A 27,639-nucleotide genomic window follows, 5' to 3' on the forward strand; every position below is an offset into this window, starting at 1 on the left:
TCTGTAGGAATCCAAATTCTGCGGACCCCTAGAAACAGAATCATTGCTACCCTTGCTCTGCCCTCATCTACACTCCGGGTGTTCTGCATATGTTCTCTCTGAGGCTCAAGCAGTCCGTCAGGGTATTGGTGGTGCTGGTGGCTGTCCCCAGCTGACCGGAAAGGAAACTGAGTAGCACAAGAATTCGTGAAACTTACTGTTAGTAAGAGGCAGAGCCAGACTTGGAACCCGATCTGGTTGATTTTAAAGCCCATGCCCTGACTGTTAGCTGGTGCCTGGTGCTTTGGGAAATAGTGACAGTGCCGTGCAGAGCAGGGAGGACCCAACTTTGAGTAACGTCATGGGATCAAGCTCAGCCTCTTGTGCTGCTTACTGGATCCATGAAGGCCAGCTGACAGCTCTGGGCATCAGAGCACTCATCGGGAAAGTGCAGGGAGGTGGGATTGGAGGCAGGATCTCTAGGATGTCCTCGGTTGTGCTGGTCGGGGCTACTTTCCCTGTAGGACTCGCTGTGGTCCCTCCCCCTTTGCTCAGAGCCCTTGGTTTTGCTGTTCACTCTTGAGCCTCCTGCCAGGGTCAGGCTGCAACTGATACCTGTAGAGGGTAGGAAATTCCCCATGCCTGGAGTCAGACACAGCTCTGAGAGGTTTCCACTCTGCTCTTTCCTCTATCCCAGCCTCCCACAGAGTGGATTTTGGGGGTTCTGTTTTTGGGGTTTTTTTTTTCCCCTCATTTGCCCGATTTCTTTTAAACCTTAGATTTGTGTGGTTTTTCCAAGCATGGTTTGAGAAACATATGTAGTTCTCGGAGAAGGTACCTATCCCCGACACTCAGTGTCACCTGAAGGAACTCCCTGTCCTGTTCCTTGTCCTCACAGCCTGGGTTCTCCATCAGCACATGTGAGCTGCTTCGGTTGGCAGACTGTACCCCAGTTTGGGGGGGCTTGTTCCCTCCCCAGCATGTGGCGTGTGTTGTGTTCTTCCTCTGGCTCAGTGTCTTGGTGAAACACCTGGAAGTCTGGCGCCTCGCTGTGGCCCAGGGAAGCCTCAGGGACCATGTGTGCAGGTGTGCAGGTGATCTGCCTGAACCCAGGTGGCTTTTTTGCCGGATGTGGTGAAGATTCTCCTTGGCTTTCTAGTTTGCAGGTCCTTGCGGTCTCCTGTGCATTTTTGAATCATGTCCCTATTTTGATCCCTGAGGTGCTGTTTCCTCGTTCTGCCTGGTGCCTGTGAAATGCACTTTGGGTATCAGCCCCCCTGCCAACAGCTGCTTGTTGACACGGGGTGGGAACACACTGTTACAACTCCACCCAGGTGGGGATGGGAGCTTTTGTCTCTTTGGGTCCTCCAGCAGAAGCCTGTAGTACCTGTTTTGAGGGTGTTCACATCCCTGGACTCATTTGGCTAATGACAGCAGGGGAGAATCATCCTGGGGAGAGGACAAGAGGCCCACTCCATGACTGAGGTTAGGATGTCACTTTTTCATTTTAAGTTACGGGCTCCTCACTGCTTTAAATGTCTGTTGGGAAAGAGGAAAAGAGACAAGGACTGATTCTTGGGTTCTTCTGGCTCTGTTCTCTCCCTAAGCCTCCACCCCTCACCTTGACTCTTGTACTCTGATTCAGGTAGGGCTCGTTGCTCCTGTTGTTTTCTGTTTCCTGTACGCCTCCCCTGTATTCCTGCTTGTCTTTCTTTCTTTAACTTTTTCATTAATAAACTTTATTTTATGTAAGAGCAGATTTAGGTTCATAGCAAAATAGGGCAGAAAATGCAGAGTTTCCATATGCCTCCTATCTGTACCCCTATTCTAGCCCCATGGCCCCTCCCCCACCACCAACGTCCCCACCAGAGAGGTTTATTTGTTCCAGTCCTTGAACCAGCATTGACACATCGGTATCTGCTGAAGTCCACAGTTGACTTTTGGGTCCACTCTTGGTATTGCACATCCCATGGGTTTAGACCAATGTACAATGACATGTAACCTCCATGATTGTATCACATAGAACCCCTCACTGCCCTGAAAGTCTTTGCTTTACCTCTTCATCCCTCTCTTCTACCCGCAAACCTGCTTTTCTTTGAGTGTCTAATATCTGCCTACTGCAGATATTTCAGACCTCCACTTACGTGTTTGCATGTCAGGGAAGCCCGATGGAGCTTCCTGATGCGGTCAGAGCACCAGGCCTTTGGTCACGTTTACTTTAGTTACCGTTTTCTTTGTATTTGGGCTACTCCTTGAGTAATGTCTGCCTCCCCTTCGAGACAGTAAGCCCCCTGAAGGCAGGGACCCCATCTCTTTTCTCACTACTGCATTTCCCTAGCACCCAGCACATTGCTTGGCACATAACAGGCCCTCGTTAAACATTTGGGGAGCAGGGCTCCTGGGTGGCTCGGTGGGTTAAGCCTCTGCCTTTATCTCAGGTCATGATCTCAGGGTCCTGGGATTGAGTCCTGCATCGGGCTCTCTGCTCAGCAGGGAGCCTACTTCCTCCTCTCTCTCTACCTGCCTCTCTGCCTACTTGTGATCTCTCTCCGTCAAATAAATAAATAAAATCTTTAAAAAAAAAAACACCACACACTTGGGGAGCAAACAGAGGCTTTGTTCTCACAGATACCTTTATCCTTCTAAGTTCTTCAGGCACCTGCAGGTCCGCCTGGCTCCAAGCCCCTCCACCTTCCTGTGGGACCGGGCTGCCTCCGCATCCTTCACAGTGCTTCATACGTATCCATTCGAGAACTGAGGTAGTACTACTTTCCCACTCAGCAAGTGTCTCTTGAGCACCTAGTGAGTGTTCTGTGGCAGGGGCAGTGGGAAGAACAAAAGAAAGATCGGGGAAAGTCCCTGTCCTCAGGGGTTTGCTCCAGCAGAAGGTAATAACAACCTCTTTGTAAACATTAGCAGGAACCATATGAAGTTACTGATATTTGATGATCAGTGGTATTTGATACTTGACTACTAATAGTTTCTGCTAAAAAAAGAGCAACTTCGTGTGGTTCGGCTTCATACATTCCAGACGTTTCTCTTCTAATATTTGGATTGGACTCTCCTGGAAAGTCCACATCAAGACCAGATCTGTTGCATGTTGTTGGGCTTGGGCTCGAAGGGAATGTCTCAGTCCTGACTCACAGGCCAAGATTTCTTTTCCCCAAGGAAAGAAATACTACACTTTTGCCCTCCTTAGGTTTAGTCACAGAACAGATTTTAAAAAGAAAAATGTTCATTGCAAAGTATGGATGGAAGCAGGAAAAACAACTAATGGGAACATGATTATTGTCATAAAGTGACAGAAATAGACTCGAATTTCGGCATGATTGGGGAAGCCAGTCACAGAACTAACCTCCGTTTTCTTGATGTGTCGTGTTCGAATTCAGACTCGGTGGTCCCCAAGCTCAGATCCACCGTGTGGTCAGCCTGCTGGCTGGTCAGGTCGGCCCCCTTTCCATCCTCATTTCCTCCCTCAAATGTGTTTTCTCTACCAGTGCTTGCCCGAAAGGGCGGTGTGCAGTGTTTTATTACTACTTCTGAAGATTTGCGAAGTACTTACTGTGTGCAGGACACCGTGCTCGGTGCTGTGAGGATGCCCGGATGACTGAGACCCAGCTCCTGTCCCTATGAAGGCAGGTGCTCGCCTGACAACCCGCGGGGCCAGTGGAGCACAGAGCTGGCCCCTGAGGACCTACTGACCAAATCACAGCATCCTTCTGCTTCGGGATGTCCCCTTGTTCTCTCTGCCTCTTGGTCTCCCCTGCTGATGATGTTACTGATAACCATTGGTTCTGTGCTCTGTGAGAGCCAGGCTTCGTGCCAAGTACCTCAAAGGGCTTATTTTACTATGTCCTTTGAATGTGGTTTTACTGTCCCCTTCTGACGAAGAAACAAGCCTAGGACGGTTGAGCATTTCTCAAGGTTTTTCCAGCTAGAAATGACAGAGCCGGAGCTGGGACTGGACCCACTCCCCCGGCTCCACGACTGGAGTTCTTCACCTTGGTGTGAGAGTGCCTGCTGACGCTGTGTCCCATAGGAGCACGGGAGTGGGAGGCATGTGCTTCCAAGGACAGCAAGTCCTCATCTAAGGAACCATTGCAGTTTCCCACGCGAGGAGGCCTGACATGGTCCCGGGGGAACACAGTTGCATGTGCTGCTGTTTCTCTGGCACTAAGAGTTTCTTGTTTATCAGGGAATGGTTACCATGTGGCTCTGTCCACCATCAGGACTTCCCAGGAAGACCTCTAGTGTCGTCCCATGCTTGGAATGCTGGTGGAGCCCAGCCCTTTGAGCGAGCATGCTAATCTTTGCCCGTGGCTTCCCTCTCTGTAAAATGGGAACTCGGCTCCTCCTCATTCATAATTCGGTGGTTCTGCCCACAACGCTGTGGTGAGACACTTTTTCAGATGGTGGGTCTTTTCCAGCAATGAGGGAGTGGGTGGCTAGAGACAGAGGCCCGTGGGCTGTATCAATACCTACATGTTCGGTGAGCATTCACTTTCATTAGATTGGCCTTGAGCTCCCCAAACCAGTCATTTAAACCAGTGCTTGCATCCTCACTGGAAATGCCCCTGGGATGGCACATCGATTCCAGGCCGCCCTTATGTGTGAGCACCGTGTACTGGAGAGAGCTGTGTGTCGCCTCCGAACAAGTAGGCCAGCCCACATTTGGGCGGCTTCCGTCCCTGTTCCTTAAGGCAGCCGAATGGGACATCAGCTTTTCTCTGGTTCCCGGGAACCAGCATTTCATGCCCTTCCCCGGCACTGTCCTGTTGGGGCAGTCTTTTTTTTTTTTTTTTTTTAAGATTTTATTTATTTATTTGAGAGAGAGAGCATGAGCGGGGGAGAGGGAGAAGCAGACTCCCCACCAAGCGGGGAGGCTGACACAGCACTCAATCCCAGGACCCTGGGATCATGACCCAAGCAGAAAGCAGACACTTAACCAACTGAGCCACTGAGGCACCCCCTGTTGGGGCATTCTTGAGGCTACTCTTCTCGCTGGTCATGCTTGGCTATGGTCGCTGTGTGGAAGCAAGTCACTATGGAATGGATCTGGGGACTGACGGGCTTCATGTGAGCCCATCAGAGGATTCGGCGCCACATGCAAGAGCCCAGTCCCAGCCCTGCTTTCCTCTGTGAGGTCAAACCCTGACCCGGGAGCTGCATATGCCCGGGATGGGGGTGGGGAGTGGGGGCTGTGTCTAAGATGCACGTTGACAGTGAGAGAACAGAGGATGGTGAGTGAGTGGATAGTGCTGGGCTTGGAAACCACGTCTTAGGAGGAGTCAGTTAGACGTCAACCAGGAGGAGAGACACCAAGGAAAAAGTACATCTGACCTCAGACATCATCACAAAGGAGGGACTAGACTTCTCTGGATGTTCTAGAGGGTGGGGGTGTGCTAGGATAGCTGGAGGGAAGCAGATTCGAGTTCGAGAATTTTCTAACAAAGGAAGAATTTTCAAACAAAGATTACTGCTTGGCCGTGGAGTGGACTGCTGGATGGGGCGGTGAATATGTGTGGGGGCTGTCGGCACACGTGGTGGGGACGCCAGAGGAGAGCTCCCTGCACTGGGTGGGAGCAAGGACAAGACCCGCTCTGGGACTCCTTCCAAACTTCAGGTGCTGCGTCTTTCCTGAGTCACTTTCTGGGTTTAGTAACCACTAGTGTGTTTGTTCTTGGACTTGCCCGTTCTAGCCTGTCTTCTGTCGCTCCCAGCAGGACACCGTTTCCGCTGCCTTTCTGTTTGTCTATCATGACCATGAACTCTACCGTGCACACTCATTTGTGTGCCAAACACAGCTGCTTTTGAGCTGGTGCCTAGAAAAGCTTTCCCTGCTCCCAACGGCGTTTCCATCGGGCCACCTTACCATGGGGTAGAAGTAGGGAGGGGGACCCAGGGACAAGCTGGAGGTCGGCAGGGGAGATGGAAGCCTATTTTTTTTTCTTTTTCTAAAGATTGATTTATTTATTTGGTAGAGAGAGTGAGAGAGGTGGGAGGGGCGGGAGAGAGAAAGAGAATCTGAAGTGGATTCCTTGAGGAGCAGAACGTGGAGCCAAACTCGAGGCTCAAGATCCCAACCCTGAGATCCCGACCTGAGCTGAAACCAAGAGCCAGAGGCCTCACTGTACCACCCAAGTGCCCCTGGCAGCCTATACTTGATCTCTCTTTTTTTTTTTTTAAAGATTTTATTTATTTATTTGACAGAGATCACAAGTAGGCAGAGAGAGAGGAAGGGAAGCAGGCCCCCTGCTGAGCAGAGAGCCCGATGCGCTGGGACTCGATCCCAGGACCCCGAGATCATGACCTGAGCCAAAGGCAGCCGCTTAACCCACTGAGCCACCCAGGCACCCTATACTTGATCTCTTGAGTGTTGCTCCTCCTCTGCCACACTTTGCAGTCCCCATGATGACAGAGAAACCACGTCCTCTCTGCTGCCCGGTCCCCATGCTGTCTTGGGCCAGATGTTAGACGTAAACAAAGTGGCAAGTTTGTCTTCACTCGAGGAGCCAGTTTGTTCATTTCTCAAAGTCAGGAAGGCCTGGTCTGCCATCTCTGTTCCCACTTCCCCGTTTCGTGAACTCCGGCCTCCTCTTCATCTCACAGAGCCCCAGGTCCGCTAGACTGGCTCTCGGGCCTGGCTGCACGGGTCCTCCCGGTAGCCATCCCCGTGGCCTGCCCAACCTCTCTCTGCTCCTGCTCCTGCTCCCACAGCTCAGCATGGACAATGAACCAGTCCTGTAGCCCTTCATGCTTCCCGTATTTAGATGTTTGCGCTGAGATGTTAGTGAGATTGGAAGGTATAGTAGAGAGCTGTTGGGATTGTGAGTGACGTGATGGAAGAGGTCTGACCCCGCCAGAGCGGGCTGCGGGGCCTAGCTCTGACTGCGCGTGTGCTCCCCCGCCCGTCCTTCCCCGTGCCCCAAGCTCCCTCCGGTGCTTTTGCTCTTCTGGGGGAGGGCCCTGCACCCCTTTCTCTCTTCCCACACCTCCAGGTCTTTGTTGCTGAGGACAAATCCCCTGCTGACTTCTCCACCCTGGAAAAGTCCTCTCTGGCCCCAGTTTGACAGCTTGGTCCCCACAGAATAGGTAGACAGTTTGCCTCAGGGACCTGGATGGAATTGAAGATTTGTGGCTTGGGGACTGTCCCCCTAGCCACTCATTACTCCTGCCACAAACCTGTAGTCCGCAGATGGCTGCTTTCCACATAGTGTGGCCCCCTGCCTGTGTGGGTTGCCTCCCTGGAACAGCTGGAGTACACTGGGTCACGGTCATACCTCCCGGGGAAGTGCGGGCAGGTGGCCGGGAAGAAGGTGGGAAACCGTGTGTAGCATTGCCCAGGGGCTCTGGCTCAACACGGGAATGAGAGAGTTGAGAGTTTGGGACTGGCCGGTGCTGTTGGGGAACCAGAGAAGATGAAAAAGGTATTTCTAAGGTTTCTGGAGAAGGCATGAGGGAGACCCATTGTCAAAATGAGAAGCTTGAGGGGTGGTTGATCTGAGGATAAAAGGTGCTGCACCTTCAGATGAGCTGAATTCTGGGTGATGGCAGACGCTTTTGGGTTTTGGCGCAGACCTGGGAGGAAAGCTCCAGAGAGAGGTCAAGTGCAGGGTATGTTTGCCAGTCATCCAAGTAAAGCTCCACAGAGTGGGGCAGGGGGTGAAGAGTGTTGTCTGTGGGGCTGTGTGCCAGACAGGGCAGGGGGGCTCGAAAGAGTTCTGGATTGTCCCAAAGGCCCCAAGAGCAAGGCCTGCAGCGGCCATGGGATTGGTTCTTAACCGTGGTGGCACATGACGCTCATCTGGGGACCTTTAAAAACCCTGACAGCTGGGCCGCAGATCAGCCCAGTTTGATCAGCAGCCTTGGGCATTAGTGTTGGTGAAGCTCTCTAGAGGAACCTACAGTGCAGCCAGGACAGAGAACACGTGCATGAGGGAGGGAGACAGGGTCTGAAAATTACTCTCTAGGGGTCACATGGAGATGTCTGATGATAAGGAACTGAGGAGAGGAAATCGAGGACATAAATCTGCCGTCTTAGGAAAGAGACAGAAACAAATGAGATTGGCCGCATAGCTGGGTCATAGGAAGAGTTCTGCAAAGTGGGTCGTGAGCGTGATTTTAGGTACACGGGAAGGAACCAGAGGAGAGAGTGACTGGTGGAACAAATTCTCCAGAGAGGGCGGGATGCAGGGGCTGCGTTTCCTGGGGGCGGGAGGATCTCTCCTTCTTTGGGGACAGGGCGATCAGAGAGGCCAGGAGGATGCCCCTGGGAATAGACGGGGCGGCGAGTCCCGTTGGTGACGAAAAAGGTGAGGTCACCTGAGCAAGTGCAGGAATGAGGGTTTGAAGGAGGAAACAGACCTTGTGGTGAATTTGATGCAGGTCTGAACAAAGAACCAGGAAAAGTTAAGTGAATCGCGACCTTGGCCCGATGCCTGATTTCTTGCTGCTGAGTCGGGTACATTTCCCTTCCCCCCAATCCCTGACATTTTCATCTCATGGCTGACCTCTATGGCATTTAATGGAAACTGGCTTTTAAATATATTGTTTTTACTCTGAGATGTGGAGAAAAATGTAGCTACATTAAAGATCAAGGTCCCCCCCCCTTAATTTTTCTTTTTTTTTCTAAAAAGAGAATATGTTCAATCTGAAAGTATAGAAAATGCAGATGAACAGAAAGTAGAATGAACATTGCCCATGATCGTACAGGGCAAAGATAAGATTGAGTGCTTCTGAATTACAGACGGGTCAGGGATTTGCAACTCCATGGGAATACTGATTGACGGTCATTGTCATTTTTAACTGTTCACTAGGTACAGGTGGGGAGCTGGGTGCCACTCCCGTGTGTCATCCTCTCAACAGCCCCATTTTGTCCGTATTCTGTCAGTATTTTGTTATCTCCTTTTTATGAAGGAGAAGCTTCCCCGGGAAGGACTAAGTAACTTGCCCCAGGTCAGAAAGACAGGTTGAGGCAGGTGTGGGGCTGTGGGGCCCCTCGCTGCTGTGCCGTGCTGCCCCTGACAAGAGAACATGTCCGAGCTGTGTTTCCTCCCACATTACGGACACGGGGTCTGTTCGTATCATTTCTTATAATTGAGACTTTTTTTAATTTTTTTAAAGATTTTATTTATTTATTTGACAGAGAGAAATCACAAGTAGACGGAGAGGCAGGCAGAAAGAGAGAGAGGGAAGCAGGCTCCCTGCTGAGCAGAGAGCCCGATACGGGACTCGATCCCAGGACCCTGAGATCACGACCCGAGCCGAAGGCAGCGGCTTAACCCACTGAGCCTGTGAGCAAACCAAGTCTTCCTTAAATGCAACAGCTTTATTGAGGAGATATATATATACACACACATATACATACATATGTGTGTGTGTATATATATATATATATATAAAGCAGATGTATAACAAACTAGACATATTGAAAGTGTACAATTTAAGAAATTTGACATGTTTCCACACCACCTGTGAGACACACACACACACACACACACACACAACATACAGCCCATGATGAAGATAAGGAACATACCCTTCTCTCCCCAGGGAGCATTGGTTCTCCTTTGTCATTTCTCCCTCCTCCTCCTACTCCTCCTCCTCACCCCAGGCAGCCCCTAATTAGCTTGCTGTCGCAGTACCTGAGTTTGCATTTGCTAAAATTGTCTACATTCAGCATACATACCTTTTTGGCCTGGTTTCTTTCACTGAGCGCAGTGACTTTGAGACTAACCTGTGCTGTCGAGTGTCTCCATCCTTCCATTGCATGGACAGACCGCGACCTGTTTATCTGTCCGTGTGTGGCTGGGTGTTTGGGTGGTTTGCGATATCTGGTCGTTCTTGCCTATCGCAAACAGAGCTGCTCTGAGTGTGTGCATTCAAGTGTTTGCGTAGATGTTCGCCTTTGTTTCTTTTGTTTCTGTAGCTGGGAGTGGACTTGCGGGGTCATCTGGTGGGTGTTGAACCTTTTAAGAAACTGCCAGACTGTTTTCCAGAGCACACGTATCATCTTATGTGGCTTGTGGCGGCGTGTGACTCCACATCCCCCTCCGTATTTGATGTGGTCGGTCTTTTTCGGTTCAGCGATTCTTTTAGGTGAGCGGTAGAATGTCATTGAGGTTTGAGGCTTTAACTCAAGGCCTTTTTCAGTTTCTCTGTGTGCCGTCCTTCGTCGCCCCTGTGACCATGGCGGAGCCTCCCACGTCCAGCAGAGTAAGGCCAAGGGAGAAAATGCAGGAATTAGTACCAGTCTCTGAGTAATAACCGCAGACCCTTTGTGTAGTCCTCTTTTATGTGCTAAGGGCTTTGTAATACATGGTGTCTACACCCAGCTTCAGCCCTGCAAAATAGGATTTCCTCCGTTTTTGTTGCGGATGAAGAAACCAAGGTCGAGAGAGGCATCTCAGAGCAAAGCAGGTTTGATCTCCGCCTCCTCTGCTCAAAAGCTCGTGTACTCTCTCTCCCACACCACACTCCATCCTGCGGCTATCCTTTCTTGAAAAAAAGCCATGTGCTGTCCCACCGTCGCTCTCTGCCCCAGACATGGCAGACAGAACTTAAGCCTTCCAAATAGTCCAGGCGGACTGTAGGAAAATTATTTCTAATGTGAATTCTCCGTGGAGTCCCTGCTTCCAAAATCGGAGCTCAAAAGCCTGGGCAAATGAATAAGCACGGCCGGACTCATTCTCTGCAGCCCAGCCTCTGGGCCAAGTTTGTTAACGTCACTTACGTAATAAGAGTCCAGTTCAGGGAAAACAGAATTATTATTAGGCTGCGCCATTCTTTGTTTATAGAGCTATTTCTGTTTCAGATGCAACCTTTCAATTTAACAAACATTTATCTTGGACTTGGCAGCCAGTAGTTGAGAGACTACTAAGTATTTTAATATTTTATTTATTTATTTTGACAGGCAGAGATCACAAGTAGGCAGAGAGGCAGGCAGATAGAGAAGGGGAAGCAGGCTCCCCGCCGAGCAGAGAGCCCAATGCAGGGCTCAATCCCAGGACCCAGAGATCATGACCTGAGCCAAAAGCAGAGGCTTTAACCCACTGAGCCACCCAGGTGCCTGGAGACTACTAAGTATTTTATTGAATTCTTTCATTTTTCCTTCTCTCTCTCTCTCTCACACACACACACCCCTATCCCATCCTCTCTCTCTACATGATTGGCCAGTCCAGCTTTGTGAGTAAGAAAGAGATCCCCTGAATGGGGCTTCTCTGGTTCCTACTTGTTCAGTGACCTTGGGCTAGTGACTAACGTCTCTGGACACCGCTTTCCCCATCTTCATGACGGCGGTGTATTCCCTGCATTATAAGGGCTGTGGTGAAGATTACGTGGAAGAGTGAGTGGAGGTGATCAATAAATGTTTAGTATTATTCCTGTTTTTACTAGCAAGGAGAAAAGCTCTTAAGGCATTAAGTTATCTGGTCAAAGCTGCACAGGTAATTAGAGGTGACAGCAAAATGGAAATGCCTATCTCTGGGCACCCAGGTTCCACACTGTTCTGTGCCCTTGCTGCCAGCCTCCTTTAGGTCCCTACAAGCCCCTGGGGAAGCTGGTGCAGAAGAGAAGGCAGAAGTGGCTGAACAACAGACCAGTGTTCACAGCCCAGTCTTGGGAAAGTGGTACTTGCTTATGAAAGACAGTTGGGCGCACAATGGAAGAAAGAAAAAGATACTGCCTGTCATCTGGCCCCCAACCACATTATGGTGTATGTTGTGTCAACTGCTTTGACTCTCTTTTTTTGAGAAAGTCCGGCTCGTTTCTCATGGTTTGCAGTCATGCCATCATCATAGTATGCTATAAGTGGTTTTCCACTTAATATCACACACATTTACCCAAAATTTCATACTTTTTATGGACATAATTTCTAATGGCCAAGAGATCTCTTCGTTTACTTAACCATTCCTGAATAAGGGTATTCACATCTTCCCCTGTGCATCACTACTGGTGAAAATACTGCTGTGCGTACTTCGGGAAACTTATTGCAGACCGAGTCCCTTGGAGTAGTTGAGGCAAAAGATGTATACTTCTTGAAGGGTGTTTGTTTTAAGTCACATTGATGGGGGATAATTTACATAGAGTAAAATTCACCTTTTTGGGCTCAAGTCTTCCAGCCGCCCACAGTGAAGATAGGGGTTATTTTCCTCCCCCAGAAAGTTCCCTAGCATCCCTTTGTTGCCGGCCCCTCCCTTTACCCTCAGCCTTTGGCAACTACCAGTTTGTTTCTGTCCCTAGGTTTTTGTCGTTTCCCTAGTGTCATATGAATGGAGTTAACACGTGGCCTTTGGATTCTGGCGTTTTTCACTTAATATAATGCTTCGGAGATTTGTCCAGGTCTTGTGTGTGTGTGTGTGTGTGTGTGTGTATGTGTGTGTTAGGAGTTTGTTCCTTTTGGTGCAGAACAGTCTCCCATTGTACAGATGTACAACATTGTGTCTCTCTGTTCACCACTCGGTGTCTCGACTTTTTGATGATCTTGAATAGCTCCTATAGATATTTGCACAGAGGGGTGCCTGACTGGCTCTTTCTGACTCTTGATCTTGGGGTTGTAAGTTCAAGCCCCACGTTGGATGTAGAGATTCCTTAAAAACAAAATCATAGAAAAATACATTCACGTAGAAATCTTCATGTGAGCACAAGTTTTCATTTCCTTTGGGTAAATGCCAAAGAGGGGGATTGCTGGGTTGGTGGTAATTATATGTGTAACTTTATAAGAATCTGCCAAGCTGTTTCCAAAGTTGCTGGAATGTTTGTAATCTCAGTACTGATTACGAGAGTTCTAGTTACACCATATCCCTTCCAGCACTTGGTATTATCAGGGTTGGTGTGGTAGCTATTGGAGTAGCTAGCTAGTGCATTCTTATTGTGGTTTTAATGTGCAGTTCCCTCATGCCTAATGATGTTGAGGACCCTTTCATGTGCTTATTTCCATCCATCTCCCTTCTTTGGTGAAATGTCAGTTCAAGTCTCTGTCTTTTTAAATTCAGTTGTCTGTTTTTGTACTGACCTACTAGAGTTCTTCAGGTGTTCTACAGACAGGTTCTTTATCAGATTTTTATTTCTTTGAAAATGTTTTCTCCCAGTCCACACCTTTTCACTTCATTTTCTTAATGGTGTCTTTCAAAGAGCAGGTGTTTTTAATTTTGATGAAGTCCAGTTCATCAATTTTTATCCTGTGAATCATCTTATCTAAGAAATCTCTTCCTATAGGAAGGTCACAAAGGTTTTTTCCTTTTCCTTCAGAATCTTAAGTCTAGTTAATTTTTTAATCTCTTCAGTAAGAGGTATGGGTTGAGCTTCATTTTTGTCCATATGGATGTTTAATTGTTCGAGTTCCTTCTGTTGAATTGACCATCTCTGTGTGAGTCTGTTTATCTCTGTCATGCTCCACCATTGATGTTTATTGGCTGTCTTAATTACTGATGCTTTGTAATAAGCCTTGACTTTATTTTATTTTTTTTTAAGTTTTCTGAAGCTCTTTTTATTTTTTTTTTTAAAGATTTTTTTATTTGAGAGAGAGGAGGTGAGAGAGAACATGAGCAAGGAGACGGTCAGAGAGAGAAGCGGACTCCCCATGGAGCTGGGAGCCTGATATGGGACTCGATCCCGGGACTCCAGGATCATGACCTGAGCTGAAGGCAGTCGTCCAACCAACTGAGCCACCCAGGCGTCCCGAGCCTTGACTTTAGATAATGAGTCCCTCAACTTTGTTGTTTTTAGAAAATTACGTGGCTAGTATCCGTGATTTGCCTTTCCATATAAATTTTAGATTAAACTTATTTTTAATTTAAATTAAATTAAAAACTTTAAACTTCTTGTCTTTTGATTGGGATTGTGCCAAGTTTATAGGCCCATCTGGGAAGAGATGACATCTCAGTAACTTACTTCTGATCCATGGAAACTAACTCTGTACATTTTTTTAGGTCTCTGATATTTTTCTAAGGTTCTTAACACACTGTCAGATTAGAGGTGGTTTTACTTTCTTGTCAGGGTGGTTAGCACATTGTTGTATCCTTGTGGATAGCAGATCACATTTTTTCTGCAAAAAAGTGCTATTGGTTTACATTCCACACCCCACCCCGCCCCAACCTTTTTTGGAGGGGAGATCAGAGGGTGAGCGAGAATCTTTTTTTAATTTTTAATTTTAATTTTTATTTATTTTTTTTAGAGATTTTTATTTATTTATTTATTTGACAGAGAGAGAGAGAGATCACAAGTAGGCAGAGAGGCAAGCAGAGAGAGAGAGAGGAGGAAGCAGGCTCCCTGCTGAGCAGAGAGCCCGATGTGGGACTCGATCCCAGGACCCTGAGACCATGACCTGAGCCGAAGGCAGCGGCTTAACCCACTGAGCCACCCAGGCACCCTTTTTTAAATTTTTAAAAAAATTCTTTAAAATTTTATTATTTTTTTAAGATTTTGTTTATTTATTTGACAGACAGAGATCACAAGCAAGCAGAGAGAGAGAGAGAGAGGAGGGGAAGCAGGCTCCCTGCTGAGCAGAGAGCCCAATGCGGGACTTGATCCCAGCACTCTGGGATCACAACTTGAGCCGAAGTCAGAGACTTTAACCTACTGACCGAGGCGTCCCGAGAGCAAGGATCTTAAGCAGGCTCCACACCCTGCACAGAGCCCAGCACCAGGCTCCATCTCACAAGCCCGAGATCATGACCTGAGTCAGATGTTTGACTGAGCCATCTAGGCGCCCCTACGCTCTCTTGATTATGCTTTGTCTCCTAAGCATCCTGCCCTCCCACACTCCATGGCTTATAATGTGCTGCTTTATGTATTTTACAGTTTTAAACTTTTTTTTCAAGGATTTTATTTATTTATTTGAGAGAGAGAGAGCACGAGTAGGGGGAAGGACAGAGGAGGAGGGAGAAACAAACCCCCCACTGAGTAGGAAGCCTGACATGGGACTTGATCCCAGAACCCTGGGATCATGACCTGAGCTGAACACAAATGCTTAACCAAATGAGCCACTCATATGCCCCTCACAGTTTTAAACTCTTTATCAAAGTCTAATATTATGTGCAGAAAACAACATAAGAGTGCATCACTGTAAATTTTCACAAGGTGGAAATACCAGGTATCAGGTCAGTAAACAGAAGATCACCAGCAACCCAGAAGCCTCCTTGTGACTTTTGTTAGTTATTAATGCCCCCTGGTTGTGCCTCCAAGGGGAACCACTGTCTTGACTTCTAATCCCACAGATTAGTTTTGTGATGGCTTAGATTTCATTGCTGTCAGAGACCTAGGTTTCTTGTTCTAGGTCCCCAAAATGTGGTTGCCCTCCCTTTGTGTCTTTGCTAGTGCCTAGAACACCCACCCCCCTCTTCTGCCTCCTCCTTCATGTCTTCTTCCAGCTTCCTTGAAGAGCCCTCCATATCCTTCCAGCTCAGCTTACGTTTCACGTATCCTGGGGAGGCTTCCGTCTTCTCCCTCTCCCATTTCCATTGACATTGTATGTACCTTCATTAGCATCCTCGTTGTGATGTGTTGGAGCTGTGTTTCCATTTGCCTGTAAGCTCTTTGGGATCTGGAATAAGCTGTTTTGTGGACCGGTTCCATAGGGCCTGACACACAGTAGGAGATCAGCAGTCAAATGTTGGATGAATGTGGAGAGTCGAGGAGACTGATTCCCCAAAAGATAAGTTCCTTCTCATAGGAGGCATCCTGCTCTCAGTCCTCATTGGCTTCTCTTCAACCTCTTTTTCTCCCTCTCATTAGTCTGATATTTTGTGATTTTTTTTTTCCATGCTGCTTTTGGAGCAAGTGAGAAAATGTTATAGCTCTTTAAGGCTGTTAAATTCATCAGTATGGTAATAAGAAAGATGGTGATGCCCTCAACTCCCCATCTCTCTGAAGCACAACAGCCCTTGACTCCTGAAGTCTGTGAACCCAGGCTTTGGCTTTCCTGTCAAGTGTGCATGTGTAGATAACGCTCAGCATGTTTAATACTTCATGTGTTCACTCTGCTACCAACAGAGTGGTATTCGGGATGCCCTTTCACTATTTTGTGACACATCGGAGCCACAGTGTCTCAGTCTGAGAAATAGAGTCTTTGCCTTACAGGTGTTCAGCCATGCCTCTGACTGGAGTGGATGCAGGAAGCAGAGAAGGGAGGACAGAGCTAATCTGATGGACCTTAAACACTCAAGTAGCTCAGTTAGAGTGGTTTACACCTACCCGACTAGATGGCAGATTTTACCAAATCCTCCAAAGACAGATCCATTAATCACTGGAACACTCCATTCTGAGCAGTTTGTGTCTTGCTGGAGGACCGAAGTGTTCTTTATCAGTCTTCTTAAGATAAGGCCAGCCAGCCTGAGTGCCTCGTGGGGGTTGTGTTGAGGTGGACTAAAGGCTTTTCTGGGGAAGGAAGCTAAAAGGGGAAGCATCGAGAAGGGTAGCCCTCAGGTGTAACTGAAAGGAGCAGGGAAGATAGAATGGTCGGAAGGGAGGTTCCAGGCAGCTGGGCCAGTGTGGGCCCGGCTGTGGAGATCTGTCTCTGTGCACTTAGGCTTCCTCAGTCCCGGCCTTGTCTCTTCTTAGCTCTGTGGAATCCTTCCTCTGGTTTCTAGGAGTGTTCTCCCAGCTGTGCATGTAGGGAAATGCCTCTGATTCAGTCCTTGACCCTGGGCGATGGGCCTGTGCCCTGTCCAATGTCTTGGGGCAGGCTTGGGCAGCAGTCAGAAATGCTTGGCACTCATCAAAGTTCTGTCCTCAGGAGAAGATTGGCTGGCGAAAGGATGCTCTACATCTGCTGGTGTTCACTACGGACGACGTGCCCCACATCGCACTGGACGGAAAACTGGGGGGCCTGGTGCAGCCGCATGATGGCCAGTGCCACCTGAATGAGGCCAACGAGTACACTGTGTCCAATCAGATGGTGAGGGCCGGGGACTCCAGCCCCGCTCCCATGCTCCTATCCATGGGCCAGGCGCTCACCTGGCCCTCTACTCACGGGCTTTCCAGTCTGTTCTGGAAATTGCGTTTCTGTGCCATCTCCCCCAGCTGGGCTTCCAGAACTCCTCATTAACTTAGAATGTTTCTCACAGATTTCTGTAGCGGCTTCATCTTCCAGCCAGTGTGCACTTAAATGCAAGCTAGTTAAGGAAGAGGGGACCAGGGCAGACAGGATAGATCCCAGAGGAGGGAGGTGACCTTACAGGAGTGCAGGGACTGTGTTCCTGTAGAGATCAAAACTGGGACAGAAGCTATAGGGCAAAATAAGTGAAGGTAAAACTTTGTGACTTCTAGAAATGAGCGTCCTGAGGCACAGAGTTCAGTCGGGTCAGGAGTATGGCTGCAGAGGTGTGCACAGAATAGGAGGCCTCAAGGACCTCCCACTGTCCATAGTCTGTGACTATGACCATGTCATCTAAAACAGTTGATGCAAAATTTCAAACATATATAATAGTAGGTAGACCAGTGAAATGAATTCCTATATACCTGTTTCCCAGATACAACGATTAGCAAGATTTTGTCATACTTACTGTACAGTTAAAGAAAAAAAAAAAATCTGTACCCTTTCCTTCCCAAATCCATTCTGGTGTCTGGCTAGAGAGAAATATTTTACAACTTTTTTTGCTGGGCAAACCCATTTTCTCCAGTTTCAAGCCTCACATATTATCCAAGAATAATGAAGTCTGGAAAAAGGACTGATAATTATAAAACTTGGTAACTGTAGAGCTGGTGAGGACCTCTGTACCCATGTTAGCCCTTAAAATCCTTTGGGACTGCCTCTCAGCCCCCACCCTCCCCTCCTCCCTGGCTCCCCTCCCCCACCACAGGCCAACTTTTGGTCCAGAGGTCAGCAGCCTCTTCTGCCTATTCTGAGTTGTGAGCAGGACCCGTAACAGACATCAGCAGGCCCAGCTGCTGGGCTTAAGAGAGGGAAAACAGGGCAGGGAGATAGGGAGGAGGGGTCTTCGGGAAGAGAGGGAAGGTAACAGGAGCTGATGGTAGATCGCAGGGTGTGGTGGCTGGACTCCGGCGGGGGTGGGGTGGGGGGGCGGCTGTCCTCTCTGTCCCATCCCTGTTGGAAGGATAGAGGGAGACACACATCAGGTGTGGGACTCTTCCCCTTGTCACGTCTCCATTCTGGCTTAGAAGGGATGGGGCAATGCATCTAGTTTGGGGGGTGCCATAGGGTCCTTTCCTGAGATCTTGGAGTATTTCCTTAGTCTGAAGCTTGCAGCTGGGGCTTGGTTATTAAGGGTGGCCAGGGGAAGCTGCTTTTCCCAGCAACTGATGAATTCCCGAGTGCATGCTGGAGCTGGGGTCCACTGTCTCATCCTGTTGGAAACATTACAGCCTTGACCTTTTTTTGCCTTGGCTCTAGGACTATCCATCCCTTGCCTTGCTTGGAGAGAAGTTGGCAGAGAACAATATCAACCTCATCTTTGCGGTGACAAAAAGCCATTATATGCTCTACAAGGTATGCCTGGAGGGAGTGAGGGAGGCTCATGGCCTGATTCCAGGGCCCATGATGATCCCAAGGTGAACGGGCGATTAGAATGTAGGGCGGTGGGGTGAGGAGTGTTAACAGCCTTGCTCTGTGTGGGAGGAGATCCACAGGAGGGCTGGAATATAGCCCTGTCTTGATCTAGTGGAAAATAACAGTATGGAAGAATCTATTAGCATTCCCCTAGATGTGCATGCCTTTAACAAGCAATGTAAATACAGTATCTAGTTTGATCCTGAGAAAAACTTTAGATATAGTATGAGCTCCCATTTTTCAGGTGATGAAATGGATATTCAGTGTCATAGGGAAGGACAATATAAAATAAAAATGTACGGAAAGAAAACCCAGGCAGTGGAGCAGGCTACATTACTAACTCCAGTATTCGGGGTTTTATGCCTTCTTCGCAGAGTAGGGCGGACCAGGGGCTTAGTCTGAGACAGGAATTCCCAAAGAAAGCAACAGATGTCTTGAGTGAATAGAGGAGTCTGTGTATGAATTGACTCTATGAGACTTTTCCTGGGTCACCCTCTAGACCGTCGTTGTAAGCTTCCCTCATGAATGCATTCTTTCTCACCATCTGGAAAAGTCACATTTTGAACTAGAAGTCTCCCAGTTGCTCAGGGCGAGTGTGTGTAAGCGAGATGTAAAGCCCAGCTCCCCTCTGACTTCTTTGTCTTGAAAAGTTACGAGAACTGAATCAGCAATCCTCCCCCAGCCCTGCCCACCCTTCGGACCAGCGAGCTTCCATCCCCTCTCCAGACTGTTCTTAACTATCCACAGAAGAACCCCTATCTGTGGTCTTCTCTTGCTTCTGCCTGAGATGATCACTGATCAAATGCCACTTGCATCTGCTTGAGTTCTTTCTCTTCTTGTAGTCTGAATCAGTTTCAGAAGATGAAAACAAGGAATGAGGATTGTTTTCCTTATCTTGTGCAGAGGAAGATAGCAGGACAAAACCTGTCTGTTTACAAGGAACATCTCTAGAGGGATCAGTTGCACAGACTAGACTGGGTATGTTTCCAGATACCTCAAGACAGAAGCAGTCCACTGTGGCCTAAGCCGTTCTTGCTTGGAACCAAGAACACCTTACTCAGGGAGTTGGCCCATGTGGCCCAAGGCAGGCTGAGGACAGTGGGAGTTCCTGGAGGTCTCTGGCAGTCTAGCATGTGACCTACTCAGGTATTAGGACAAATGAAAGAGGAGAGGCAGCCACTTCAAGGCTGCCTGCTGTGCCCAGGATTTCACCCAGAGATACCCAGCTGTCCCTGGGAAGCCACCACTCATGTGTCAGTTCCCCATTCAGGGAAGAGGCCATAGACTCTTGGAAGAGCTTCCTTCCCCCTTTGCTCCTGCTGAACACATCCAGGGCGTCCTTGAGCTGAACCTGGGAATACAGCTCTATGTAGACTTGAGGAAAGACGGCAAGGATATCAAGACTAAGTTGGCTCATAGAGGAGGATGGAATTTCAGAGAGTTGTCTGTTGCGGGTGGGAGGGGAGAGGTCTCCTGGGAGGAGCAGGACATTCTGCTTCAGGAACAGATCTTACCAGGCCCTTCGATGCAGACCTTCAGAGGTTGGTTTTCCACATGTGTGCGCCCCAGAGCCAGGTCCTCTCACCTTGCTTGTGACGACGTCTCCAGTTTATGATGTGAGAGAGTGTGGTGCTGGGGGCTCCTTACCGGTCTAGCTCAGGAGAGCAGTTGGTATAAAAGGGAAAAATTGGCTTATATTTCTTCTTTCTTTCTTTTTCTTTTTCTTTTTTTTTTCCCAAGAATTTCACAGCCCTGATACCTGGAACGACAGTGGAGATTTTACACGGAGACTCCAAAAATATCATTCAACTGATTATCAATGCGTACAATGTAAGTCATCAGTTTTTCCCCACGGCCACCCCATCCCACCCCACCCTGTCCTGCTGAGGCTCCAGGAGCTGACGTGCAGGAAGGTAGGCTGTGAATTAGGCTGGCGGGTGTGGCTCTGCTTCCTGCTACCTGTCTCTCTCTCACTCTCTCTCTCTCTCTTTTTTTTAAGATTTTATTTGTTTGACACAGAAAGAGAAAGAGAGAGAGCAAAGCCGGGGGAGTGGCAGGTAGAGGGAGAACAGGTTGCCCACTGAATAGGGAATCCAAGCGGGGCTTGGTCCCAGGACCCTGGGACCATGACTTGAGCCAAGGCAGACGCTTAACTGACTGAGCCCCCAAGCATCCCTTTGCGGCCAGTCTCTTGAGTTTGATGCCTTCCTCCTTCACTCAGGTTTGGGCTGGAGAAGACCATCCTACTTGCTGCATCCTCTCCCCTCACCTCGGCCATCTTGATTCTCAACAAACATTGAACCCAGTAATCAGTAAATGGTGTAGTCAGACTCAGGCCAGTGGCCCCCGGACATGCCTGGGTTCTGACTTCATGAAAACTTGGGCCCACAGGAGCGCTATGCTTGAGGGGGCCACAGGTTCTCTGCACCCACCCGGTTGCCCAGGTGATCTGCCTGCATGTTGGCAGGAAGAGAGAAGCACGCCTGCTGACCTCACCTCCCAGTGGGCAGGGCAGTCAGCATTCCCCAGGCTCTTGGAGCTCCGCAGAGAGCTGCAGACTGCCATGGACTGTAAGAATCAGGCCCTTTGCCTGCCCCTTAGGTCTGGTTGTAATCAGGGCCTTTCAGAGGGAGGCTGAGAGGGCCTGGTGAGTTCTGTGCTCTGTAACTCGTCACCCGGACTTGGCTGCCTGTGAGCGGAAGTGGAGCACTGCCAGATGCGCTCCAGCTGTCCCTTCCCCATGCCAAGCCCGTCTCCTAGACGATTCCTAGACCCTTTTCCTTCCTATCCTCCTTTCCCTCAGTTCTGTGGACCCAGGAAGCACTTGACTCGGACCTACTTTTCTCAGGAAGATGGCAGGCCCAGTTTCTTGTGCAGGCAAGTCTGGACGCTCAGCTGTCCCCTCCTTGCAAGGGTTGTAGCTTCCAGGGTCCACCCAGCCCCTCATGGGGCCAGCTAATTCCCACACTGGAATTGAATGCCTCTTCCTGTTAAAACAAAGTTATGCATAAAGTAAATATAGTTGAAGTAGCACTATTAGTCCTAACCTTATGTAAAATAGACATTGATGGGCTAACCCAGGATCCAGTATGGCATCACACGTGTCGTAGAAAAGCCACCTTCCCAGCTGTGACTGATGTGCAAGTGAGTATTTGGAGCTCTGCCTCTCCGGTGTTGACTTTGTCAGACTACTGATGCAGTCCTGTTCTGACTTAGAAATATTGCTCAGCTGGACCAGGAGCCAGAGGTTGTACGCTTGCCACTGGGGAACTCCAGGGCTGTCAGTTGGTCTCCTGGAGCTTCAGCATCCGAAAGGTGGTGAGCTGGAAGGCAGTGAGGATTTGTGGATGGCTTTCTGTCCTCTATCCACCCCCACCTTCTAGTGCAGTTAAAGGTCCTCTTCTCACAAATGCCCCACCTCCCTCTTGGAACTTCCTCTTGAGAGAAACCAAAGACTTCCTTCCCCATCTTCTACCCCATTCCCCACATACGACATCCTCTTTTCTGTTCTGATTTTTAAGTCTTCACCAGACCCAGCAGGCCAGGGTTTCCAGGTTCACCTTATCTTCAGTGGTTTTCACACTTCCATGGTGAATGGAAACATGACCTACCAAGAGCGTGTCTGAGAAAAAACCGTGTGTGGGGGAGGGGGCCCAGGCCTGCTGAATGTCGCCTCCTTTCTGAGGGCCATTCCTTGCTGGGAGCCTTTTGGCCTCAGCCTCTGGACACTGAACTAAAGGAGTCAGAGTGAGAGCCAGAACTCCCACCTGATGCTGCGGGACCCATTGTTACTGTGTGTGTGTGTGTGTGTGTGTGTGTGTGTATGCACTTAGCGTACCTAGCTCTGGCTTTCCTTCCACCTGCTTCTCTCCCTGGCCTGGGTCTGAACCCAGGCGTGACTGGGCTGTTTGCTTCTGTTTGTGTTACCTTGCCGTCTCGGCAGTTTGTGGTGGATTCCATGTGAGTCATGCAGCAGATGACTAAGTTTGGGTGTTGACTCCGACCCCCACCCCCTGCCCCGAGAGCTGGCCAGCCATCTCTGGGGACAGTCTGAAGAGATTTTGGGTGAAGCACATGTAACAGTCGAAACAGCTGTGGGATTTAGCGAGGCTGAGGCGGGAGTAAGATGGGAAGGGTATGTGTAAGTCCGTGTCCTGCAGTCTCAAGTCTGTTGTAGACAGCTCTCATAGTGGGAAGTCTTCAACTCTGGGCTTTGATTTCTGTATTTTCGTTTGCTGTGCCAAATTCTTCATTGTGAGAGATCACCAAGTCTCCTCCCAAGGGGGTTTGGCAGCATGGAGCTTGGCTGTGCTGTAGGTGCTGGGAGAGGTTCTCTTCCAGAGCCTGGAGGGCGGCTCCGGGTGCTCACACACAACACACCAGCGTTGTGTCACATTGAAAAAGGGCATGAGGACTTAGAATCATGGTGGCGGAGTGGGGGGCGGGGGGGTTTCTTTTCAGAGTTGGGGAGAACAGAAGGAGCTGGAAACTGCTAGCCTGGCATGTGGAGGGTAGTAGGAGAGGCTGTGGAAGATGTGTCTCCGAGTGAAGCACGTGTTTCTCTTTTTGTCGTTGCCATCAAGTCTGTGCCCACCCGTTCCACAGCTGGCCTGAGTTAAAGTAACTGCAGCTGTGACCTAGCCTGCCTGAGTATTTTAATAGCCTTTAAACTTCTGGCATCCTTGACATTGTCTCCTTGTCTTAGGATGAGGAGTAAGGAAACATTTTCAGGAGCAGATGTGGTAGGAGTTAATTGAATTCCAGACATCCTGCAGGGGTCTTCATGTGCAAGAACTGCATTACCTGAACCTTGGATCCTCTATTTTATGCTCCATTCCATGTGGTCATTTATTCGGTCAACAGATAATATGCCAGTGGCCTAATGTGTGGCAGACATCATGTGTATCTTGGGGGGAAAACAAGTAAACAAAACACAGTCCTGCCCTTTGGGAGCCCATAGTCTTTTGCAGGAGATAGATGCATAGACCAGAATGCAACCTGACCGTCAGTACTTTCCAAGGTCGGAACACTGCAGGGAGGAGGCCTGGTTCTGTCCTGCTTGCCAGCAGCTGAGTAACCCTGGGCGAGGCCTTTTCTTTGGCTTCTGTTCCCACTTCCATAAACTGACAGGTTGAACTGAATAATCTCCACGATTCCTGTCTCCTGCCCCCAACATCTTAAGAGTTTCTGATTCCTGTAGGGAGCAGGAATAATACAAACTTTAGATCACAACGCAAGGCTTTGGGGTCTTATGGCCAGAATGGAGCATAGATTTGATTTCCATCCATCATAGTTACCAGTTCATTCAGTAGGAATCCCAGTCTCCAGTGTTCTCTCTCCCCCATTAACATGTTCAGGAGGCAGCTCCAGCAGATCTTGGGGAGGGAGCACAAGTGTTTCCTCCCAATGTCTTGTTGGCAAGACACGGGAGTTTTATGTGACTGACCCTAAGTCATTTTTTACATAGCTCCAATCTACCTAGCCCTTTTTTGGTACACTGATTTGCCTCATTCTCATAGTTATTCACAATTAGGAAATATATATTTTTTCATTATTATTTTTTATTATGTTATGTTAGTCACCATACCGTATGTTATTAGTTTTTGATGTAGTGTTCCAAAATTCATTGTTTACGTATAACACACAGTGCTCCATGCAGTACATGCCCTCCTTTTTTTTTTTTTTTTAATATATTTTTAAAATATTTTTATTTATTTATTTGACAGACAGAGAGAGATCACAAGTAGGCAGAGAGGCAGGCAGAGAGTGAGGGGGGAAGCAGGCTCCCCACTGAGCAGAGAGCCCAATGTGGGGCTCGATCCCAGGACCCTGAGATCATGACCTGAGCTGAAGGCAGAGGCTTAAACCACTGAGCCACCCAGGCGCCCCAGTACATGCCCTCCTTAATACCCATCACCAGGCCAACTCATCCCTGTACCCCCTTCCCCTCCAAAATCCTTGGTTTGTTTCTCAGAGTCCATAGTCGCTCATGGTTCGTCTACCCCTCTGATTTCCCCCCTTCATTTTTCCCTTCCTTCTCCTAATGTCCTCCATGCTATGCCTTATGCTCCACTAGTTATTGAAACCATATGATAATTGATTCTCTCTGCTTGACTTATTTCACTCAGCATAATCTCCTCCAGCCCCATCCATGTTGATGCAAAAGTTGGGTATTCATCATTTCTGATGGCTGAGTAATATTCAGCTATATACAGAAGAATGAAACGCTACCATTCTCTTATACCTTATACAAAGATAAACTCAAAATGGATGAAAAACCTCAATGTGAGACAGGAATCCATCAAAATCCTAGAGGAGTACATAGGCAGGAACCTCTTCGACATCGGCCACAGCAACTTCTTTCAAGACACATCTCCAGAGACAAAGGAAACAAAAGTGAAAATGAACTTTTGGGACTTAAACCTTCTGCACAGCAAAGGAAACAGTCAGCAAAACAAAAAGGTAACCCACGGAATGGGAGAAGATATTTGCAAATGACACTGCCAACAAAGGGCTGATATCCAAGATCTATACAGAATTCCTCAAATTCAACACCCAAAAAACAGATAATCACGTCAAAAAATGGGCAGAAGACATGAACAGACACTTCTCCCAAGACTACAAATGGCCAACAGACACATGAAAAAATGTTCATCATCATTAGCCATCAGGGAGATTCAAATCAAAACCGCACTGAGATACCACTCCGGTTAGAATGGCCAGAATTAACAAGGAACAATAGATGTTGGCAAGGATGTGGAAAAAGGGGAGCACTCTTACACTGTTGGTGGGAATGAGGTTGGTGCAGCCACTTTGGAAAACAGTGTGGCGGGTCCTCAAAAAATTACAAATAGAATTACCCTATGATCCAGTAATGCCATTACTGGGTATTTACCCAAAGAAAATGAAAACACAAATTCGAAAAGATACACGTACCCCTATGTTTATTGCAGTGTTATTTTCAAAAGCCAAGATATGGAAACAACCGAAGTATACAGTGGATAAGATAGATGTGGTGTATATACATAATGGAATATTACACAGCTATAGAAAAATGGTAATTGTGCCATTTGTAACAACATGGATAGTCCTAGAGGGTATTGTGCTAAGTGAAATAAGTTAGATTGAAAAAGACAAATACTATATGATTCTACTCATAAGTAGAATCCTTTAAAAAAAAAAAAAAGCAGAATCAGATCTATAAATAGAACAAACTGATGGTTGCCAGAGGGGAGGGGAGGTAGGGGATTGGGCAAAATGGGTGAAGGGGAGAGAGGAAGAGATACAGCTTCTAGTTATGGAATGAGTAAGTCACAGGAAAAAAAAAAGGCACAGTATAAGCAATAAAAAAATTTTTGACCTGCCTCAAAAATAATTTTAAGTTTCTTCCACTAGGTCTAAACCCCTTAGTATAGCTGCCATTAAAACACCCATCCATTCACTCAACAGAAGCTTGTGTTCAGTACTAGGGAGAAATAAGATATGGCTCTGGGAGCTCCCTGCTCAGTGAGTTCGGGAGCTTTGTAAAGAACTGTGTTTAGCAGGAGAGCACTGTGTATGTTGAGAGATACTCATACAACTCTCGGCTGACTGAGGCTGGCACAAGAGGAAGTGGATTTAAGAGAGAGTATTTTTAGAGTTGTAGAAGCACTTGGACAATTTGTTGCAAAGGGGGAGACTATTTTTTGCAGAGAGTATTTTCAACAAGCCATTAATTTGTTGGAAAAACTGCATATTTAACTTATTCAAGTTTAGCACTACAGGCTCAGCAAAAAAGAAAAAAAAAAAACACAAAGAAAAGAACCCAAAAGAGCAAGAGGCAGTTCTGCCAGCCATCTATTCAATGCCATGTTCCCTGAAGTGCACCTGAGAGGAGGGTGTGGGCTTTGGGGTATTGTTGGACTTGGGGTCCTTGTATCTGTGTATAAACAAATTTATTTTTTGTAAGACCCAAGCCAGTTCCTTTGCCCTGAGTCACCAAAGTGTGCCCTCTTTAGAGATTTTCAGCGGCAGGTTTTTCAATGTACAGGCGTGCAGAAATTTGCACAAACTCTTCACAAGCTAAATAGCTCTGACAATCCAGCACCCAGATCAAAAAACAATATTACTAATACCCAGAACCACCTATTGTGCCCTCTTCTACTGTTTATCGCTCCAAGGGTAACCATTAATTTGCCTCTTTTTAAATGTCATATAAATAGAATCATACGGTATATATCCTCTTTGGGTCTGACTTCTTTCAGGCAGGGTTACAAGATTCATTTATGTCATGGGATGTGGTGATACTTCATTAATTGTTACTATACAGTGTTCTGTGTGAACACACCATAATTGTTTTTGTTAAAGGTCTCTTCTACCATTGACAGGCATTTGGATGGTTCTGGTTTCTAGCTGCTGTGGACAGTGTTGCTATGAACATTCTCATGTGTGTCTCTGGTCAGTACGTGTCTCTGTTGGGTATAAGCCTACAGTGAATTACTAAGTCCAAGGTTGGTCTAGGCTTTGGTAGATAGTGCCTCATGGTTTTCTCGAATCTTGTACCAGTCAGACTCACGCCAGCAGAGTGGGGGCCCAGGGGCTCCACACATCTTTCCAACACTTGATATTTTTCGTCTTTTATTTTTTCTTTTCTGATGGGTAACTTTGGCTTGACTTTTACTTCATTCGCCATCTTGAGAACATTATCCCCATGTAAGATACTGTTCTTTTAGAATATGGTTCAAAACTCAGTGAACGTGGCCCTCATCTGATGGAGGGTGGGTGTGATTGCAAGGATCAGCCAGGTGGATTCTAGGAGGAAGTGCCTGCTGAACTGGTTTAGAAGGTTGACAAGATGCTAGCCAGGGGAAGAGAAGCCATTGATCGAGGGAACGCTATCCCAGGCCCATTAAACCACCAAAGTCTAGGGAGCACATGGCAAGATTTGAGGAGCTGAGTGTCCAAAGCTGAGTGGGACGAGAGGTGACTCTGGAGTGGTGAGTGGGGACAGAATATCAGCCCCTGGAAGGAGATAAAGTTACCATATGGCAGGTGGACCACTGTCAACCTGAGCTCACGGAGGGAGAGCTCGGGCCAGGTCTGGCAAGGTGGTGTGTGGTGTGCAGAGAAGGGAAAGGATGAGGGATGGGTGGTGAACCAAGCCCAGTGGCTCTTGC

At 48.0% G+C, this 27,639-nt stretch overlaps 1 protein-coding gene across 1 annotated transcript in view; it reads left to right on the forward strand.

The window, feature by feature from the left end:
• Positions 1-27,639, forward strand: part of ITGB5 (integrin subunit beta 5) — a 114,003-nt gene that overhangs the window by 48,217 nt on the left and 38,147 nt on the right. Inside the window, exons 6-8 of the mRNA XM_044252152.1 lie at positions 16,712-16,873; positions 18,329-18,424; positions 20,225-20,314. Of these exons, the coding sequence (XP_044108087.1) occupies positions 16,712-16,873; positions 18,329-18,424; positions 20,225-20,314 (348 nt within the window). The remainder of the gene's footprint in view (positions 1-16,711; positions 16,874-18,328; positions 18,425-20,224; positions 20,315-27,639) is intronic.

This window comes from Neovison vison, chromosome 6, assembly GCF_020171115.1.
Source record: "Neovison vison isolate M4711 chromosome 6, ASM_NN_V1, whole genome shotgun sequence".
In the NCBI taxonomy this organism is placed as follows: Eukaryota; Metazoa; Chordata; class Mammalia; order Carnivora; family Mustelidae; genus Neogale; species Neogale vison.